The following is an 18728-nucleotide window of genomic DNA, read 5'->3' on the forward strand; positions in this document are numbered from 1 at the left end:
ATAATTCTTACCATTTAACCATTGGGTTAAATAATTCTTACATTATTGTACATTGATGCTTCACATATAGTTCTAATGTAAATTATCCCTCCAGGCAGTGTAATATTTTTAACCTGAACTATTGCAATCATTATTTTGGCACACAGACTGGGCAAAAGAGGAGAGAGCAGGCAATTGCCCCAGAAAGGCTTATTCTAATATGGGTGTTCTCTTGTTTCACTGAGGAAGTCAATGTCCTAAATTGACCATTCTGTAACATTCATTTCCAAACCCAAACTCTGAATGTTTCTCCCAAAACTACTTCTTCTGCAGTTTCCCCCATATCCATAAAAGGCAACTTCATTCTTCCGGTTGCTCAGAGCAAAAAACTTTGGAGTCACCCTTGATTCTTGATTTTCTCTCACACTCCACATCTGGTATGTCAGTGAATCCTATTGGCTTTACTTTTAAAATATATCCAGAACTTGACCAGTTCCCCCAGTCCCTTCTGCCATCACTCTGATTCCTAATCGTCGTTTGCCTGGATTACCTCGAGAGCTTCCTAGCCCATGTCTGCCTTTTCCTATCTCAGTTACTCTGCAGTTACTGCTCTGCCTAAAACCTCCAAGGGTTTCTTCTCACTCAGGGTAAAGTCAAGAGCCTTGCAATGATCTATAGGCCCTATGTCATCTGCCACCTTTTTGACCTCATTTCCTGCTATTCACTTCATTCGGTCTTTCCAGTCAAAATGCCTTCTTCTCTGTTTCTGGAACATGTCAGCAGGCTCTTGTCTCTGGGGCTCTCCTCTTCCTCTTCCTTCTACCTAGAATGCTCTTCCCCTAGATGCCATGTATTTACAGGGTTCAAAAGTCACTTTCTCAGTGAGGTCTTCCCAGGACCCTATCTAGTATTACAAGTCAGTGTCCCCATGTCCCCACCCCCAGTTCTTGTCATCCCCTCTCCTTGTAATACTTTTCTTCTTAGGCTTAGTCTGTGTCACTATCTACACAATATATTTTACTTATTTATTTTGTTTATTGTCAGTCTCCCCACCAGATTATAAACTCCATGAATACCGGGATTTTTTTTTCTGTCTGTTTTGCTTCCCGCTATTTCCCCGGTGTCTCTCACATAGTAGGTACCCAATACATTTTTGTTAAATGTTGCTGAATTTAATACAGAGAAAATTGAAATTATAAACTTTCTACACAAAAGGATAGCTAAAATGTTTTCCACTTACAAACTTGTTAGTTATTCAGAGAGTCCTAATTAATAGTTCTGAAATCAATTTTAATTATCTTGCAACATCATACACCAAACTGAGGTATTTATATTTTCTGTTTATCCTACTTTCTGGAACATTTGATAGCAGCTTTTCACCACAAAAACATTTTTAGATTAAAATTACTTTGCCCCCTATGGTTATCTGTGGGCACTGGTAACAAATTGTTTGCTAGTGCTAAGTGAGTCTATGCTGATTGGCCATTGGGAACTCTAACAAACTTTAAATTTCAGCAAAATTTGCCTGGAGACTGCTAATCCTGTGGAAGAAGCCAGGTATTCTGAAGGTAAAAGATATCAGGTAATTTGGCTCTCTTGATATTCTTGATAGCAAATAGCTTTATAATGTAGTTTACATTTTCAAGATATATGCCATCCAGTTAGGGAGATTGCTTTTGAAAATAAATGTATATTGAAAGTATTCTCTACTCAGCACAACTGTGTAATATTTAGTGCTTTATTTTATAAAATATAAAATATGTTACCAAGTTCTGGAAATTATCAACTAAAATTGATAGCTTGGTAGCAACTTCCTCTTTGATTTAGGTGTTAGCATTATCAAGATCCACCATAATCCAAAGGCTCTAATTTTACTCTACACCTTCACTTACAAACCAGAATAAGGATAATGTGATCATATTCATAGTTTTAAACCTCATCTGTGCAGATATTTCTACTGATCAGCATTAAGTCATTTGATGACTTGTATTGTCCTGCTCTCTAAAATACTTGGATGGCTAAATTATAGTTAGAATTAAGATCCTGAAAATTATATTGTTTAGATGAGAATAGCCCAGAGTTTTAGAATATATTTAATAGTTACATTATTTCTTCAAATAAAATTTTTCACCTTGAAATGTTTAAAGATTGCAACAGTATTTAGATTATTATTCCCATCAAAAGTGTTTTCCCCAAATAATCTCAAAGAGTGGTATAAATATTTTATTCTCATATTGGTCTCTATGTGTCTGTGTGGTAGTCAGAAAAATACTTAATATTCATCAAAACCAACAGCTTAGTAATTCACAGTTATATTGACATTTTTTTCAATAATGGCTACTTGACTTAAATGAGCTCACTAGATACTCTTAGTATATTCACCAAAGTATAAACATGTGCCTTTATCCATAACTAAATGTTAATGTTTAAACTTAATTTTGTTGACCTCAATATAAAATATTATTTGCCTTTAAATCAACTACATGTAGATTTTTTTGTAATAAGATGAAAGAATAAAAACTTATTCAAAATAGTATAGAGTCTTCATTAAGACTACTGGCTCTGTAGTTACATTGTTTAGATACGAATCCCAGTTCTGCCTCTCTCAATACCTGGGAATTCTAGGGCAAGTTATTTGACTTTCTGTCTAATTCCTATTCTAAAACAGGAGTGGTAATACCATCTAACTCATAGGGTGTTGTGAGGCTCAATAATTGAATATATGTAAAATTTTTAGAACAGTGGTTGGCTCATTTTAGTATTCAATAAATTTTAGCTATTAATATAAGGATTACATAAATTGTTTCACTCTTCAGTCCACAGATGGCTACTAGCTCAGATAAATTGCTGATGAATTTAAGGACATATATTAGGGGGCCATCCTGGTAGCAGACAAGATTTTATTCCTCACAGTAAAGCCTGCTTTGCTGGCACCCATGTAAAGAGTCTGTTATGAGTTGTTACAACTAACGTCATATTATTATGAATTATACAAATAATCAAATTAAATGATCTCTAAAAACAAAAGGGAAAAGTTTCAGCTGACAATAGAGCAAGTAAATGTATCTATAAAAGTCATTTGTATCAACTGATTTCATTGTTTTAATAATATTGGACAATTTTCACTTTTACATTAGAATAATTAGACATATGAAGGCTCTTGGGTTAAAGTATCTACACTTGGATATAAATGATTTTTTTTAAAACAAGAAAATGGACTACTGGGAGAAGGATGTTTATATATACTTTTGTGTTTTATTTATTCTTAGGACTACAGTTTGTAATTGGCAATGCTTTAGGGTAAAATATTATTATCTTTTTGCAGAGAGTCTCAAAGATGCAAATTGTCTGTTTGGGACTGCTTCTTTTCAGCGTGACCTGGGCAGCACCAGTAAGCATTTAAAATTCAGTTATGCATCGTATTATCTTCTGTCTCTTTATTTTTCTAAGCAATGTTTTGTTTTTTTTTAAATTAGTAACCCTTACCTACCTCAGCTGCAATAAAGTACCAAACAAAAAGAAAGCATCCAGCACTTGACACAAATGTCTATCACCAAGGAGTACCTCAAGAAACGTGTGCTGAATTATAAGATGTCAACATGTGGCCTTTTAGGAAATGCCAAATAGAGTATTTTTGAGAAAACTAATAGCCAGCCACAGTGTTTCAAATCAGCTAATGTTAATGAGTAAATGCTCAGAGACCCAAATTATAACACATCTAAAGAACTTCTCGATATTTTACTAAAAACTAAAAAAAATTTGACTTGACTGCTTTAAGGCTGACCAAATAGATTTTGTAAATACAGTGGCAATGGAAAGAAACCAGACCTTTTCTGTAATTCTTGTAAACAGCCCCCCCCCAACACTGAAATCCTGCTAATGATTTTCTCTTCATCAGCAAGGCTAAAGATGGGAAGAAGGACCCCTAAGCCTAACATAAATTGAGCCGCAATTTCTTTTTGTGTCTTTTCTTCCCTCTGATTCACCCGGATGAGTACTCAAGATGTGACTAAATTATCTTGTGAAAATGCTGAGTGTTACCGATATTTTCTGCAGTGCAGACACGGTGCTAATTAGATAATGTCTGAAAAGCATCCTAGCTTTTCAGAACAACAATTTCAGTTGGAGAGCAGGGAAACAAGTAGTCATTCTGTTGCCAGAAGTACTTAAATATAGGTCCTGAGCCAGTGAGTGACCAGTTGGGTAACCCAGTGATGAGCATGGACCATGCCATCCAGTGAGGACAGCAGAAGTTGGAGAAAGCATGGCCCCTCTTAGCATATATCCTTTGACAGTCCTGTGGTGGGCCATACTGCTTAAAATAGACATCTGCCAGGCCCAAATCACACAACTCAGCTCAATCACAACCACAGAGGCATGTGCTTAGGCATGACAGGGGTTGATTGGTTCTGCTGACCCAGCTCAATCCCACCAGCTGAGAATGAATCTATTTTGAGCAACACATTCCAAGGAACAGCTGGAGTGGCATCTTCTGACCATTTTCCAGTAAATGTTATGTCAATATCAATCCAGTGACCACCGGTCAAGAAAAGGTGCCGGCATTCCTCCTTAGAGGGAGACAATGCCTTCTCCATTATAGGGCCACACTCAAACGTGGGAGAACTGCAAAGTGGGTGCAGGGGGAGAAGGGAGGGATGCATATTTCAGATGAAAAAGGCTCAGCAAGGACATAGAGACAAAATTTGGAATTATGAGTGGCTAAATGTGATGTTTTCTCCCAGATAGATTCCATTTGAGCAATTACCTAAATTATTTATTAATAGATTGTGGTATCAGAAATTAGAATATATTGAGTCACTTATATCTGTTTTGGAATTATAATCAAAATTCAAACTGTAGGAGAAAAAAAGTTTTCCTCAACCTTCTTTGGGTTCATGGCTCTGTCAGAAAATTAAACTGATTCGACAGATCAACAGGAGAAAAGCATGCAAATGTTATTAAATTTCTACATGTGCATGGGAGCTGTCACAAGAGAATGAAGACCCAAAAAGGTGACCAAAGCAGGAAGCTTTTATACCTTTCAGACAAAGAAACAATAAATTTGTGAAAAATTGGTAAGACAAAGGGATTTGGGCTGAAGGTAATCCAACTAGGTCTAGATAGTCCTTAAATTCCTTAATAAGGAAGATTAGGGTTAGTTTAACAAAATTTGTGGATTCCTCCCATGTCTTCTCTGAACTGATGAGAACTGGTCCCCAGTAACAGGAGACTTTGTTTCCTGCCTGTAGGCAGAAAAGGGGGAACTTTTTCTGCATTTACAACTAAATTGCCTTCAGTTCAAGATAATTTTTATGTCAAAGAAACGTATTTTGGAGGTGACATTCTGGTTTCCTTCAAAAACAAAATTTGGAAGTGGAAGAAAACAAAAGATGGATATGGGGCCATGCAATTCAATTAATATTCATCAACATGCAGTTAGACTACAAAGACTTTATTATAAGTTACTTTGTTGTAAGTTCATGACTTATTATTGCAAACTTTTTTAAGGTACTCTATACTGCCAAGTATGCTTTTAATTCATAGGTGTGTGTTTTCTATGAGAAGATGCTGAATACCCCAAACCACCGTTTTTTTCTCTTGCTTAGTATCTACCCATCTCATTTTTATGTTTTCTCTTTCCTACAGCCCCATATGCAGAATTATTTTCACTGTTTTGAGGGTTTTGAGAAATGAGGCAGTGATCTAAATTTACATGCATAAGAGAATAAAAAAAACCAGTGTTAAAAAAAAGTCAATAATGGATGGAATTATAAAATATGCCTTGAAGGTACTTAATGTAAACTTCAGAAACATTTCCTCTTATTATTAAATATGGTTTTTTGGCAGAGAGCAGGCCATTTAGAATTTTATTCTTTTAAACCTGGGACTTTGAGACAAAGGATTTGGTTAAAATATCTCCTTTACTTCTACAACTTCTACTGGCTGTTTAAGTGTAGGTAATTTTATTTCTTCTACTGCCTATCTCACAGGGGAATCAGATGAGATTAGGTATACAAAGGCAGTTTACAAACTGTATAGTGCTATGTAAATATAAGGTGTTATTAACAAACTATTTTGTTTCTAGGATTTAATGGAATATTAGGCCTTGGAGCCAAGCCAATAGGGCACTTTTACTAAAGTTTTGAGTTTATTTCTAAGACAAATTTATCAGTCAGGGTCCAGTCACGAAAATAAAATAAAAATAAAATAAAACTCTCATGACAGGGAGTTCAGTAGAGGGATTTTATTTGGAGAATCGTTATAAAGTATAGGACAAACAGAAAGCAAATCATGGGTGGTGAGACAACCCAAAAATTAAAATTACTACCACCCCTTGGGCTGAAGAAACAAGGAAGGAGGTGGTGTTCTCAGTGCCCTGAGTGGGAGGAGGGGCCCCAGCAGAGGCAGGACCACAAAAGAGATGTGTCCAATCCCAGAGATGCAGCCCCAAACAGAGAAAGCAGGAAAAGACATACCTTGGCCGCTCTCTCCTTCTACCTTCCAACCTCAGGCTAGGCCTCCCGTAGGCCAAACCCAGACTGAAGCCAGATGGCAAAGTTGCTTGGGAAATGTAGTTTGTAGAGGTCATTCCTGAGAGAACAGAAGTACAATATCTGAAAGTATAATTGCCTGTATTTTATTGTAGAAAAATACACAACGTTAAGGTTTATTCAGGAAGACTGCTGTCTGGGTGGATAAGACCTTTTATTTTCACCTTTCCCTTGAGGGCTTCTGTCTCTTCTACGACTGAAATACCACCATGATGCCTGTTTCCACTTTAGCACATGCATTTAAACACAAACCAGTCCCACCCATTAGTTCCTTTTCCCAAATCTGAGATAACCTAGGAGTTTCAAAAATTAATAAGAAAATTAAAATACTGGGAATAAAAGAATTGTTATGTCTGCTCTTCCACAGCAAGCTTGCTCCAAAATTCTCAGGTTTTCTTCTGCATGCTCTCCTGTGACACCAAAATTTTAGCCGAAAAGCCTGGAATACACTGCCTGGATCTATTCCTTCCTACTTTCTGGCCTTTCTCCACCTCAATAGCTACCTCTCACCCCAGGTACTCTCAAGATCTTTGGACATGTCTATGTCAGATCACAAGGAAGTATTTGTCCTGATCCATAGGCCACTCCATTTTCCTTTCCCAGACAGAAATCTCTGCTCAGGTGACTGGCAACAACGAAGTCCCATCCTTGGATGTGGTCCTACCCCTTATGTACATGGCTATGGTTTTACTTTTGCTGGACCACCAGCAGCATCATCTCTTTGCTCGCATAATAATCACTAAGCTTATGCAATCTATGCGCACGTATACTCCACATCACTGGACTCTGATTTTGGTTCACTGATACTAAACAACTCCCAGTGTGCCAGTGAAAACTTATTTTTCAGTTGATAACAGCGACATCCACGCTTCCACATCTGGAGTGACACCCCTCCCCTACTTGACAATTCTCCTGTGCTTGAGTATGGTTCTAATGGGGATGGCATTGTCTCCCTCTGGTGGAGGAATGCTGGCACCCTCTTTTGTAAGACTAAAACAAATATTAATGTAATGTATCCATCTTCTTTGGTTGGAATGATTTTTCACATTGCATAATACAACCCAGTAAGAGAAAAAATAAATGAGACATTTATTGTTGGCAGAAATGGACGAAAGAATGAATGTTTGGTAAAGTTTTATTTCTTGTTTCCTTCCAGACATTTCAGCCACAGACTGAGAAAACTAAGGAAGACTGTGTGGAAGAACAGAGGGTAAACAGAATTATTCTTCTCAAATAAATCTATTTCAACTCTGCAAAGAAAAAAAAAAAACTCATGAGAGGAAATTTTTAACTGTTAAAATATTCCTGTACGCTTAGAATGGAATTGCAAAATTACACAACATAATTTTGGCACTTAATTCAGACAATATTTGATAGAAAAAAGAAACATTCTGAATGGAGATTTGTAGCTCTTCACTGTGATTTCTTTCTTCAGAGGGAGAAGTGAGTAAAAATCCTGGCGTATTATTAGCAAACTATTTTCCCACACATGTACATGAGAACAAAACAACAAATAAGGGAGCAAACAAAGGGAAGGGAGTTAACCAATCTTAATGTGAAATTCTGTTTACATGGAGTTAGTTTTCCATATGCATGCAGAAAGTTAAACAAGTATCCTCAGCTTTTCATGTCACCAAATTGCAGCCTACCATGGTTTCTCCCGGCAGTCTCAGAAAATTCTGTTCTAGAACCTAACAATCTTCTGTTCTTTACCTCAGCTGAAAATTACAAAGGCAAAAAGGGCAAATGTTAGAGTCTGAATGTTCACGCTGTGAGTCTTTCCAATTTGACATCAGATATGAATATTGTAAAATCTGCATTTCTCCTAATCCTTACAGCCCCTCCCACCTGAAAATATTTCCACATGCTCCATTTCCATTGAAACTGGTAATAAAATTAATACACCCTGGGAGAGAGAGCCGTTGATAGCCATCCTTGGAGAAAACAGATTCACAGACATGTAGAAAAGAAAGGGACAAGGTTTATCTTTAGGAGCTGGCTGACAGGCGCTCTCCTGTGGTTATAAGAAGCACCACCATTTGTCAGAGGCAGAATTTGACTTCCCCTAAGTTAAAGAATATCTCATACAATAAAAAAGAGAGCCAGATATAAACACATCTTAATACAATGTTATGTTTTTGTAGATAACGTACAAAGGCCACCATGAGAAACATGGGTATTATATTTTTAAGTATGTTTACACATCATCTGGGAGGAAAAATCAAACTGACATAAAGGTAAGCTGAATTTCTGAGCGAAGATCCTTATCATGAGCCAAACTCTGGACTAACCCTAGGGGAAACTGTAGAGGAGACAACTTTACTTTTGATTACTCTGGGTTTCTGTCTGTGGTGGGTGCCTTTGTCCTTTTCCCATAGTCCCTGGCTCCTTAAACATCTCTGCTATTAAACTCTGACACAGATGGGCCACCCCACAGCCTGGCCCAAATCCTGCCCTGCGTCAGGACCTGCCCCAGCAGGTGTGATACTGGTGGACCCCCGATGCCCGGGCCTTTTTCTTATTGCTTCTGAGTAACGTTTGATCTTTTATAAGGAGGGTTTCTGAACATATTCTATCATAATGGTAAGGATTAGAAGACTAATAGGAGAAATCATTTTAGCCTAAAGAGTGACATGTTTTAGTGTCCCTTAAATTCATTCCACTGATGACTCCATCTGGGCCAGAATGCTTGGAAGAGAAAGAATAAGGGCCTTGTCCCTGAAATAGGACAATAATTCTTTTCATTCAGCCCCTTTTTGCAGATTCATTGGCCAAAGAACTGGAAACAGCTTAAAATGCCATCAGCAAAAGAACTATTTACTTTTTTCCAAATCTGGCTTCATTTCCCATGAAAGTGGTAGTTCTCTTCAGAATGTTATTTTGTTCTGCTCATTATTCTTTAGATGGCATCTCTAAGACTAACTGCCTGTTAAACTAATTTGTTACACTGAGTAAGTTAAAACTTATTTGTTGTAATAAATATATGTTGAGCTCTTCCTATTGTGCAAGATACTATGTGAGATAAAATGATTGAGAAAACTTAATTCTTTCTCTCCAGGAACTTAGAGTTAGAAAAAAAAAAATGACTTATAAAAGTCATTATAAAACTCAAGACAGAAATGTGCAAAGTGCTGTGGGAGTAGTACCCCAAAACTATGATTTTAGGGGTTTAGAGTAGAAAAAAATAGTTTCTAGTCTGGTGTTTAGGGAAAGCTACATAATGGAAATAACTGAGCTGGGCCTTGGAGGAGGAATACAATTTGAGCAAACAAGTGGATGAGAGAAATTAGAACAAACAAGTGGATGAGAGAGGCCATTCCCCACGAAAAGAATAATATGAACTAGGGCATGGAGATAGAAAGGCAGAGCATAGGAAATCAGACCAGCCAACTGATACAAGGACCACCATGCAATTAGTGATGCAACCAGAAATCATTTAAAATAACAAATACAAAAATGACTGACCATCACATTCCACAGTTTAAAAGTTGTTTCATGTTTTCATCTATAAAAGAACTCTATTCAGTCTTTAATGAAATGCACACAATTCATTAGTATACAAGCTACTGTTTTTAAAGCAGTCGAAGCACCAGAAAGAAAGCAAAATCTTCCACTGCAGAGTAGGGAGAGAAACAAAATTAAAAGGGATTATCCTGATCTACTGATTTGCTAATGCATCTATTTAACTCAAAGGGCTATATTCACAATGAGCAAATGAATTTTATTTCAAAGGAAAATATAAATGTCTGTGTAAAACTTTCCAGGACTCAATGACTTAAAATAAGTCAAATGTTTAAAATGCTTTTTATTCAGAAATAATTTACTATAAAGTTTGTTTCTGTTATAGTTTTCCCCACAGGAAAATCTTACCTATTTTCAGAATATTCCTGCCAATATAATAAGATCAGAGAATATCATAACTCCCACAAATAAATAATTTCAAGTTATATCTTAAAGATGCTACAGTTCTAACTTTTACATGCTGTATATTAGCCAGTTTCCTAAGAGTAGAAGGCATTTCCATAAGTTATTCTTAATCTTGAGGTTCCAGTATGAGCTGATTCACAATTTCCCCATTGCTTCCAATAGTAAGATACATGTATGAAAGCAAGCAGTCCTCCAAGTAAAATGGTATACTTATTTGCAGACAAAAGAAAGAGAGAAAAAGGAAGTCCAAGCAAAATACATTTCGGATAGCATAGTCAGAGGGGCCACAAGCTCACGGAATCCTCCTAGAGGGTGACACTCAGGTAGTACATAGATAGAAGCGTCCAGAATTAGTCCATCCCTATCTGCCACCACAACGTCTAGGGAGGGACAAAGCCTGAGAAAATAGCTGTGCATCCAATAATCAAATGACTAACTCCTATCACTCACAATAGGTAGGAAAGCAAACAGCCATTTGATAAAGTTCTGTATGAAATGATAGTTACCATTATTTATATAGACATTGTTCTAGATACACAGACACTGTTCTAGATACTTTACACACATTATAACATTTAATAAAATCATTTAATTCTCCCAACAATCCTGAAAGGTAGCTATCATTTTACTTATTTTACGACTAGGAAAGCTGAGCCACAGAAAAGTAAAATAAGGTTTCTAAGATCACACAGCTCATCAACGGCAGGGTTGGGCAACTGACTCTAATACCCATGCTCTTTCCGTAGTACACCTACTTTCAACGAGCACTTGGCTGAGGTAACAAGAAAGACCATTTGGCACCTCCTGCCTGCTATTTGGCTTAAATGTGATTCCCCATTATCCTGGCTCCCTGAATGTGGGCTTTCCATCTCCTTTAGCTTCCCTACACACTTGCCCTGTGAGTGCAAGCTTCCAGCTGTCTACACTTTTTTCCTCCATCTGGGAGCGCTCATGTATTTGCACATATTTAATTAATACATCCAAGAAAATGTCCACATGCTCAATAGGAGCCAACAGACTGAAGCGGTGGCCAAAAAAGACAGGAGAAAATTAAGCTGTATTAGTAAAAACAGGGTTGTGGCCAGGGCAAGGAAGCTACCAGATGCTGTGTGCTCAGGACTGCCCAGGCCACATCAGAGTCTGGGGCCATTTGGGACCCCACAGGGTAAAGGAGATCCGTAGTCAGACGACAGCCCCAAACATGGTGACCTAATAAAAGAGAACTGCAAGTGTCAACTTGGAGAAGAGAAAGCATCCAGTGAGTTTAGGGGAAATCTTAACTTTTCCAAATATTAGGTTGCAAATGAAAGAGGAAATAACCTGAATAATTGTTGCATCAGTTACTAGGTGCAGGTTAAAAAAAAAAACTTAAAAAAATAGAACATAATGAAAATTAGATTATAAATGAAAAGATCTCACATAAAACATAACAAGCAATTAGCCCGTAAAGTGTTCAAGGAGGGAAGAGCTGACCATAGGTCATGAAACTGGGAAGGACTTGTCCTGGGTGACCCCGTGAGGCTGTGATACCTAACCCTGTCTCTAACTAGGTATTGCTTTTCAAGCTCAGGTGCTACATCCTCACAGCATCAATCTGTCCAATATTAAAGTCGTTCTTTTTCTCGTCTTCATTTTTGCAGATCAATATTCCAGTCCATTTTAGTTATTAATCATCTTCTATTTGGACACCAATAGAAGGCTTTTTTTCTTTGTAATGTTTTTCTCTGGCATAATCCAAACCCAAGTGATTACATCTCAGTCTTGGACACTGCAACATCCTCCTAACTGTCCTTTCTTACCACTATTCTTCCTAAACTGTTGATTTTTATTTTGTTGATCCCTTGCTCATAAACCTTCACTAGCTCTTCATCCTTTGCAAAATAAAACCAAATTCTTTACCCTCGAGTTTCAGGTCTACAGCTCTCCAGCACTCTGTATGTCTGTGAGAACCCCAATTAGATATGAGGTCCCTGCCCCACCACTCCACGCCCCCTTCTATGCCCCTGCAGGACTATTGCCTCTATCATCCCATGAGTCATCAGGTATTGCTTAGTACATGTGGCACACAGCCCAATTTCCTACATGTCCCCATCCCTCAATTAATACCTCTCATGTTCATTTCATATTACTCACCAGTTCATATTACTGACCAGGCTTATGTCATGGTGGTGTCAATTTTATCTCACCCTACAATTTGGAAGTGGAGAGGAAGTATGTTATTTATTTTGTCTATAATTGTTCTGTTGCTCAAGCGCTCCTACCTGTGGGTTAATGGGAGGGAAGAGAGAGTGTGCAGAAATTAATTTAAAATCAGCCTGTTTAAACTTAAGTTTATCAAATCATTGTAATAGTTCTTTAAGTAAGTCCTTTAGTCTCTTTTGGGTAAAAACACTCAGATCCTCTCTCTCTTCTCTCTCTAAGATGGCATACAGGCACATGAGGCAATGGGGTATGGCTTATACCATCCACTACATATGATATACCATATGTACAAACATGGCTTCCACCACAGTGGAGGGGAAGATGTGGAATCCTCAGACATGCATGGGCAATGTTGCTTGACCACTTGCATGCTATCCACCTTGCTTGTATCCTAAGATGAAGTCTCTGGCTACCATAGCTTAAGATCAGCCCAGTACAGTCTTGGTTGGGGCCCAGTGGTGCTTCAGTCTCTCTTGGCTCTCATAGACAATTTAGACCCCTCTGTGTTTGAGTATGACTCACATTTGTCCATAGTGTATATGTTCCATCTATGTGGCTTCTTTAAGAGCCACCTCACAACCCTCCACAGTGATACCTTCTGGAAAGTTCCTGACCAGACTCTCAGACACTTTCATATCTACCCTGTGCCACACAAATACTGTGAGTGGCATGGGCAAAGTTGCTGTCAACCCCTTTTTCTTTTTGACCACATTGTTCTGCCAAGCTTATTGCAACTTGGCTGCACCTCAGGTTGGTAAAGTACAGCACATGAAGCAGCCTCTTTACAGACTACCCCCCCAACAAAAGGACAAATTGAGATACATGTATAAACACTTTACTTTCCTTCTTCACTTTCTCTTTTGCATCCCATTATCACTTGAGGACTTTCTTTATCTAGATCTCCATTACTTAAACTTTATGACCTAGAACTGTAGTTCTCAAATATAGTCTACAGACCAGCAGTTATCAACATCAGCTGGGAAATGTTATTAAATGCAAACACTAGAGCCCCATCCCAGATCTACTGGATCAGAAACTCTGGCCATTGGTTCCAACAATTTTTATTTTATCAAGCCTTCCGAATGGTTCTGATAAATGCTAAATTTGGGAACTATTGATCTAAACTATCAAATTTGGTTTATTACATGACAAACAGGGAAAAAAAGAAAATTAGTGAATCCTTTTTCTGACAATAGCTGGGTTTGCAACACTTGCTGCAAATCCTTTATTTGAATGTCAGAAGCTGAGTATTACCTAGATTAATCTATTTGTCCATTTTCTGAAAACAGGGGACAAAAAGAAGAAATGAAAAGAAAAAGAAAATTTTCCTCTAGGCAGATGAATACCTCTGAAGACTGGGGCAAGAACACACACACATACACACACAGAAAGGGAGAGAGAGAGAGAATAATTATTTTTTAAAATATGAACTCCATTTCACTTGCAATGACTTACACAAGAAGAGGACAGCATTTTTTTTTTTTTTGCTAAAAATATTACTATTATCAATTTGCATTTAAACATCTTATTGTTTGGTGTGGTATTCACAAAAATTTTAATAGTGAACTTTCCACTTTTAGTCCAAATATTTGTCTTTGTCTCAACAACAAATAATGTTGTCATTGAGATTTTAACCATGATTTCAATTTCTTTTATTTTAGCAATTATGTTTCTATGTTTAGGAAGGACCACTCTTGAATCATATGCTCCTTAAATTCAGGTCCTCCTTCAAAATTGGGCCCTAATCTACATTTCCAAATTTATTTCTTATTCACTTCTTTAGGATTTCTCTGTTCAAACCACAAAGTTTTATTCATATTATCTTTCAAATGTTTCCTGTTTCCAGACATTTGAATATGCCACTTTTTCTTAAAATATCCTCTCTACTTTCCTATCACATATCTGGACCCTACCCATCCTTCAAACCTTTTTCATTCTTTATCCATGAAACTTGCTTTGACCATTCCAAAATTATCTCTACCAACAAACTTCTATTGAGTTAATAGTCTTTCTCTTAAGCATCTGGTGGGTAATTGTTTTTAAATTGCTTGGGAATTACTAATTTTTTAAAATGTAACATAAAATAATACTTTATGTTGAAAATTACACTTTAGCAGGAAGAAAAAAACAAAGACAATATTGCTCTTCAAAATCCTGGTAAGAGAAGAAATCAAGAACTAGCACCTAAAGAAAACATTGCCCAGGAAAGAGAGAAAAACTTGTCCATTCTTGGAGCCAATGAAAATAACCAAAGTAGCAAAACCCAAACTCTTTTTGAAAACAGACAGACAACAAATGAAGATGATAGTATTAATAACAAAGGAAATGCCCACAGTGACCTAAAGATGTCCATTTATCCTGAATCCACCAGGAATAATGGGGCTGAGGATGGAGACAATGCTATCAACAAACTACGTGACCAAGAAGAATATGGTCCAGCTCTCATCAGAAATAATATGCAACATATAATGGAGCCAAGGACTCTGACTGAACTCTTGGCAGAAGAAAACAAAGAGAAGAAACCCAGGAACGTTCTAAGCAAAATTCCAGCAAGTGTGAACTATGTTAAAGTCCCCTCAAAAGATAGGAAGAATTATCAAAGAGATCCCCAAGCCCAGAATAGTCCAGTTAAAAGCAAAAGCACCTACCATACGCAACACAACATTGGCTATCCAAAACAGCTCCCCAAAGTCAAAAAAATCCCCAGTGATTTTGAAGGCAGTGGTTACCCAGATCTTCAAGAAAGGGGTGACAATGATATCTCTCCTTTCAGTGGAGATGGTCAACCTTTTAAGGACATTTCTGGCAAAGGAGAACCTATTGGTCCTGACCTAAAAGGTGCAGATATTCAAACAGAGTTTTCCGGTCCAAGTGGAACTGATCCTATCGGGCCTGATGCAAGAGGGCCAGGTTATAATGAGATCCCAGAAAAGGAAGAAGGTGGCAGAAGTACCATTGGAACCAGGGATGAAAAGAGACAAGGGGCAAGCACTGCTGCTGTGAGGCTAGTGGAGGGCAGCAACGCTATCATAGGTAGTACCGACTTCAAGGAACTCCCTGGAAAAGAAGGAAACAGAGTGGATGCCAACAGCCAAAATGCTCACCAAGGGAAAGTAGAATTTCATTACCCTCATCCACCCTCAAAACAGAAAAAGAAAGAAGGCAGTAGTGATGTTGCTGAAAGTGCTAATTATAATGAAATTCCAAAAAATGGCAAAGGTAGTAGCCAAATAGATATGGAGCCTTCTAACCAGAATCAAGTAATCTCAACTGAAAAACAAAGATTTCCCAGTAAGGGCAAAAGTCAGGGCCGGCTCTCTCCTTCTCATGATCTTGATAATGAAATTAAAAATGAAATAGGTTCCCATAATGGCCTCAATAATGAGGAGACTATAATAACACAGAGCAGAAAAAATCATTATGTACCCCACAGACACAATTCTACACGGAATAAGGGTGTGCCACAAAGGAAAGGCTCCTGGGGTTACAGAAAACCCCACTCCAGGAGAAGGTTTAGCCCCTCTAGGAAGCATGACAGCAGTGAATCATCTGACAGTGGCAGTTCCAGTGAGAGTGATGGAGATTAGCCCACTAGAAATTCCCAGCGGGATAAAGCTTCAGATATCTAGTCGTCTGTAACCTAACAGAAAAGGAGAGCCACCTGAGAGCAGACCAGATGAGAAAGGGCGGAGCAGAGAATTGAGTAAGCCAAGAAAACCGGCCTCCTGGGGAGATTTGTTGCTCTCGTAATGGTCACAGTATGAGGTTCTATTCAGTCATGACGCTTTTTTTCAAGAAGAAAAATTAATTAAGGTTATGTGGAATAGGTAACATTTGAATAGATGTCATTTAAAACTAGTTTGTGAGTGTCACAAAAGCCTTCGTTTATTGTTTGCTTTATAGATATGAAAAGCAACAATATCGCTCATATGATAATCTGTAATTAAATCATCCATTAGAAAGTCTGTTGTCCATGGTGCTTTATTTCAGAGGCAACAAGATTAGTTCTGCCTCTGGCAAAGGCGGTGTTATGAAGTTTATCTGTTGAAGAGAGCTTAACCGCATTCCCTCATCCCACTGCGCTTCAGCCAACATTTCCTTCTTCTGACCTCCCTGTTTCTAATGGAGATATCCTGCTTCCTATCTTTCTACACTCCCTTCCTGTGTTGCACATTATAACTTCCTATAAGGCAAGTTTTAATTCCTGAAACAAATTTCCATGTTATTACTTTTATTAGTTCTGCCTCCTTCTAGACAAAGAAGGGAATGGGATGAAGGGAGGAACGGGGATAATTTGAGAAGGAGAAGCACAAGTGCAAAGACAAAACCAAACTTACTTTGGCAGATAGTATTCATTGGCTGATCCCAAATCACTTCCAATTTCTTTCTTTTTCCCAATCTTTCATATAGATGCTTTTCCAGCTAATGGCCTTAGGACACTGTTCTGGAAATTAGACCCAAGCTGCCTGGTAAGGGAGGGGAGTGAAATTCCGGAAGGCTTTTGCTCTTCCTGATAAGAAAAGCTTTTACAGCTAGTACCATGCTTCCTCCTTTCTTACCCTAGTCTTCTTTGCTCGACATTAACATGATGCTCGAGGGTGCAGCAGTCATTTTGTAACCACGAAGAAAAGGTGACAGGTAACAGAAAATATACATTTTGGTCTCTGCCCCTGGTTCCTGGCATAGAACTCTGAAAACCCTTATACTTTCCTAAGTGATAAGAGCACTAGGAACATCTTTTATTCTAATATTTGGTCTTTGACCCTGGTTCCTGACACAGAGCTCCTAAATGCCTTGGAATTTCCTGGGTCTTTTGTTCTAATGAGGTGACTCTTGGTGGGCTCCTAGATGGGGGCTGGTCATGAGATAGGCCAGATTAAAAGCTTGAAATTTTCAGTCCTATGCCCCCATTCTCCAGAGAGGGAGGAGGGGCTGGAAATTGAGTTAATAGTTAATTATGCCTGTGTGATGAAGCCTCCACAAATACCTCAGACGTCTGGTGTTCAGAGAGCTCTCAGGTTGGCGAACACGTGGAGGTGACAGGAGATAGCCTACTCGGAGAGGGCATGGAAGCTCTGAGCCTCTTCCCACATACCTTACCCTTCACATGTCTTCCATCTGGATGTTCATCGGTATCCTTTATCATATCTTTTTACAATAAGCTGACAAACAGGAAGTAAACTGTTTTCTTGAATGCTGTGAGCTCCTCTAGCAGATTAACCGAACCCAAGGAGGGGTTTGTGGGAAACTCTGATTTATAGCCAATAGGTCAGAATCATAGGTGACAACCTGGACATACAATTGGCATCTGAACTGGGGAAGGGGGCAGTCTTATGGAACTGAGGCCTTAACCCGTGGGATCTGATGCTACCTCTGGGTAGATAGTGTCAAAATTAAGATAAATTGTAGGACACGCAGCTGGTGTCACAAAAGTGCTTAGTGTGAGGGGAGAACTCACATATCTTGTGTCAGAGGTATTGTGAGTGTGGTAGAAGTGTGAGAGTAAAAGAGACACACAGGAGAATTGTAGGTTTTCTAACACAAAAAGACAAAATAATCACAGAGATACCACTAAACCAGCTCCATCAGTCTCCTGCCCCCAAAATGCTTGTTCTGTGAGTAAAATAATTCTCTATGTGTTAACTGTTCTTTTTTTTTTATAGCTGAGTTGAATTACTAATTCACATACCTCTCTATTTCTTACATTCTTCTAAATGAGAAGGGCCAAGAGAAGAAGAAAGAGGTAGAAGGTAGAGCAGGTTGTCTATTACTTCTCTTGTCTCTCTAAGATAGAAGTTTCCAGACAGTAGAAATAATGACTGGTACATTCTGGACGGCACCTAGATTATTGAGTTGAATAATGTATATAACACAAATGAAAAACATCAATATCAATACAACATCATGGTGCCTTCAAAAAATCTAAACTGTACATTAGGTTGATAGAAGGTACTTTTTTTTGCTAAATAAAAGTTGCAATATAAGCTATGGAAAAAATCAGATTCTCCACATACACCCAAATAATAATGGCCCACATGTGCCGTGCTCTGTTACAACCTTTAATCTGCA

General features: G+C 38.1%; 1 protein-coding gene across 1 annotated transcript; it reads left to right on the forward strand.

Annotated features, from left to right (window-relative positions):
* The first annotated feature begins 1496 nt into the window (after positions 1-1496).
* MEPE (matrix extracellular phosphoglycoprotein) lies at positions 1497-16621 on the forward strand. The gene is made up of 5 exons (XM_036096721.2): positions 1497-1561; positions 3305-3370; positions 7687-7740; positions 8675-8767; positions 14774-16621. Exons 2-5 carry the CDS (start codon positions 3317-3319, stop codon positions 16244-16246), a joined length of 1674 nt encoding a protein of 557 aa, XP_035952614.2. The 5' UTR covers positions 1497-1561; positions 3305-3316; the 3' UTR covers positions 16247-16621.
* The last annotated feature ends 2107 nt before the right edge of the window (positions 16622-18728 follow it).

This window comes from Halichoerus grypus, chromosome 3 (assembly GCF_964656455.1).
Source record: "Halichoerus grypus chromosome 3, mHalGry1.hap1.1, whole genome shotgun sequence".
In the NCBI taxonomy this organism is placed as follows: Eukaryota; Metazoa; Chordata; class Mammalia; order Carnivora; family Phocidae; genus Halichoerus; species Halichoerus grypus.